General features: G+C 42.6%; 1 protein-coding gene across 1 annotated transcript; it reads right to left on the reverse strand.

Annotated features, from left to right (window-relative positions):
• Nucleotides 1–1,466: 1,466 nt before the first annotated feature.
• On the reverse strand, nucleotides 1,467–3,333 carry Inx2 (Innexin 2). Its single transcript, XM_053745964.1, has one exon. The coding sequence runs from the start codon at nucleotides 3,231–3,233 to the stop codon at nucleotides 2,154–2,156; it is 1,080 nt and encodes a 359-aa protein (XP_053601939.1). The 5' UTR covers nucleotides 3,234–3,333; the 3' UTR covers nucleotides 1,467–2,153.
• Between the last annotated feature and the right edge of the window lie 336 nt (nucleotides 3,334–3,669).

Here is a 3,669-nt window from a genome sequence, read left to right on the forward strand (position 1 = left end):
CACATATATTTTTGTGCTCTTGTCACATATATCTGCTTGTTTAATTCTATCAGACATTCGCATTAATATACAATTTTAAAAAATCTACTTACCAAACCAACCATCTAGTTAGACGTATTGTTGTCGTACCTATTATCAAGTTAATTATGTAGTGTAGTAGTTACGGTTTGTAATTCTGTCAGTACTTACATCGCAAATCACTTCCTATTTCACCCATTTATGTTTAGTGATACTGAGTTGTGTGTGAACCTTGTCACTTTGGTGATAAACACGTGTTTGATATCTTTATTTGAACTTGAGTTGTCAGCCACAATAAAATTATTTTGTATCTAAAATGTATTTCGTTATGGGTTCTTATTTGAAGGTTATTAATGACTGTTATTAATATATATATTTTGGCACGTCAATGAAAATATCTAAATAAATACCTATGTCTGGATTTTTAATATAAGTAGAAAATTACCAAATTAAGTAGTTATATTTTTTCATATCAACCAAAAAGGAAAATAGTTTTATTTTGCACCAGAAAACAATTAAATATAGAATGAAATGAAATAAAAATACAAATATTTCGTGTAGAAATGGCTTTTCAAGTTACCCCGTGTTACCTATTGTATTTCTGCAAAACCTATTACAGTACCGGCATCCGTGATTAGATAAAAGAAAATCAATGAAATTTAAAAACTCAGTTGTAAAACAAAAAGGCGTGTTCTGTAGAAAGTCTTTGTGTGCCCCGGTCAAACTGGATACGCCAAACAAATGGCCAGGTAGACAGACCATTTCTCGGAAACCCGCTTGTTTGAACGCGACATCCTTGCCAAACAAAAGGTCTTTACATTATAATAGTCACAAGAATTTGTTAGTCGTAATCCTATTTTAAATGAAAATAAATGTTTTTTTTCAACAGCAGCTTTTTATAATTTCAAAACTGTAAATTAAATTTTTGTCAGTTCATAATATTGGCACTAGAGGGCGTTAGGTGGCAATGAATGGTAATAAATATTCTTGTTAAAGCAATAAAACTGAATGTAAGTACTTAGATCTGTATCAATGAATTAAATAAGAAAAGTATTATAATTAATGACTTTCTCTCCCTATGGAAAATAGTAATGACGAATCTGTGGTAACGATATAACCAGCAGTGATTTGGTCGTATGAAGTAGTTAAATATATATCTAGTCAAGAATCTGCAAATATTTATGTAGTTCACCTACTGCTGTTATCATTAAAAACAATAACTTTTTAGTTGTTTTTTGTTTAACTTTTGATTTGCAAAATATTTGGGACACTGCATGCATGCACCGTGGAACGCAGCCGCCATTTTGTTTGTTTACTTTGACACAAGATAGATGGCGCTAGTGGTGTCACAATTCTTGTTACGGAACAAAGCAAAATTTTATCTGATCTTCTGTTTACTTGGCACAAATTCGTCTTTGTTTAGGTGAAGAGAAAATAATACAACCAAATTAAATGTGGCAGTAAATATATTCAGAAAATATCGACTTAATTTCACCGTATAAAAAAGTTTAACTTTCGTCACACTTCAGTACAAATACAATATTGTCTAACGAATTCGAAAATCGTCTCTTAAAATTAATAGTTATTGCTTTATACAATATCGTATCGAGTATAACATTCGATAACAAACATAGATAACTACCTATCTAAACTTAGGAATACAGCCGTCCACTCGATCCCTCTTGTACACGATAAACACTTAATTTAGATTATTTAATAATAATTACATATCACAATCGAGAGACGTCCTTCAACATAGCTCACTCGCACACAAATAATACAAAATACAAAATGAAGGCACGAGATCTTACTAACAACTACGACTATTATAACATGCCCAAAACGTTACGCTAAATGCATCCGCGCCAAAACGGCGTCTAAAATGTCAGTCAAAAGTTGCGTCTGGAAGAATTTCATCGTAAACAGCGTTGAACAACAAAGAGGGCCTGGAATACAATGGGTCCCGTCGGAGGTCGTTCCCCGCGACGGCAGCTAATGGAATGTCGTGCCGGTCCCCGCCGTCCGGTCCGGTCCGGACAAGCTTGTAACACCTCACTAGGACGGCCAAAGTCTGTCGGCAGAACAAAGCATCGTCCGCCTCTCACCAACCGTCCGTATTTTCACTAATAACATGACTACACACTGCCCTTTCTATCGAACTTTTGAGCTAGTTCGCCCATCAGTTCCTTGTAGATTAGTGGGTCGATGTTCTTTCCTAGTTGATATAGCACGAACCAGTCGCCGATTTGCAGCATGCGGGCGACGCTCTCCACCTGCTCCTGGGGCGCAAGGCGGCTGCGCGCGCGCAACAGGTACTGCCGCACACGCGGTCCCGCCACCACGGCCATGCGGTAGATCAGGGAAATTCCGCTCAGGATTGAAAGGATCACGAACCAGAACCACAGGAACACGTATATCTTCTCGTTTACGATATTCAGCGGCAGCACACACAGTCCGTCGAAGTTCTGCACGGTTCCCGAAGGACCGTATTTGTGGAATGTACACTTAGTCACTTTTGGAAACACCCTGGCCATTGGGTCCTCTCGCTCTTCTGGTTCCATTTCTGTGAAACGCACAACGTCAGCCCCGTAGGTGGAGAATTCACCGTCGAGGAAGAAGTCCATAAAGAAGATTTGGCCAACCACGTTGATAAAGTTCAGTACCTCACAGATGAAGAACCGGAACGCGTAAAAGTTCTGCGTGTGAAGGTTGGTGTAGAAATAATCCACTAGTAACTTCTTGCGGTCTGCTTTACTGTCCTCGCCGACCACCGGGCAGTTGAGATCCAACACTAACATCTTAATCCTGCCACCTTCCCACGATTTCCACAGGTAACGCGGCACGTAAAACAGGATCGCTTGGAAGAACAACACGAAACACACCCACTGGTAGTATTTGTGGTACTTAACTTCATCCTGGCCGTCGACGTGCGACGCGACCCCGGCCTGCACCACGTCTTTCCCGACGCGGCCGACCAGTCGCTTCGGTATTGTGAAAGTCGAGTAGATCCAGCAGTAAGTGTCCATAACCGGCAGCGGAATTTCGTCGACGATGCAGTCGATCGGGTCGCCGATGTATTGCCTCGAGGTGACGAGCAGGGAGAACGCGATGAGGATGATCACGGTGGCTTTGTAGTGGAGTCGGAACACATTATTGTCGATGCAGACACTGTCGAGTTTGAGCAGCCCCTTGACGGAGCCGAACACATCAAACATGGCGCTTGTGCTAGCCGCGGCGCGCGGCGCGTCGAGTCGTGGTCGTTAAAGTACGGGCGTGCGCTCCGCCCTCGCGTCGAGTGAGGAATGCTGGCGAGACGAACAAGGCGCAAGACGAGTGGGGCGCAGGCCTGCGCGGGGCTGAAAGCGGGCGAGAGGGGCTAGGGGCGTAGGCCCCCGCCGCGCCACACGCAGTCGCTCGCAAAGTCTGTGCTTCGGAGCAGCGACCTTATTTGTACCTATATTCGTGGCGTCATGTCATCTGGTAGCGAGCTCGCCAGCTGCCAGCGGCTATGCATCTCAAAACGTTAAAGTAACAAGCACACTAACGAACGGCATTACGCGTTGCATGTGATCTAATTTACTTAAGCGACTATTGATTGCAACAATCGGACGCCCGAGCCATCAGACTATCATCGGCTGGACACGGACGCAT

Source organism: Plodia interpunctella, chromosome 5 (assembly GCF_027563975.2).
Source record: "Plodia interpunctella isolate USDA-ARS_2022_Savannah chromosome 5, ilPloInte3.2, whole genome shotgun sequence".
In the NCBI taxonomy this organism is placed as follows: domain Eukaryota; kingdom Metazoa; phylum Arthropoda; class Insecta; order Lepidoptera; family Pyralidae; genus Plodia; species Plodia interpunctella.

Excerpts from the sequence above, each read along its gene's own strand:
- Inx2 (XM_053745964.1), bottom strand. The coding sequence starts at position 3,233 with ATGTTTGATGTGTTCGGCTCCGTCAAGGGGCTGCTCAAACTCGACAGT.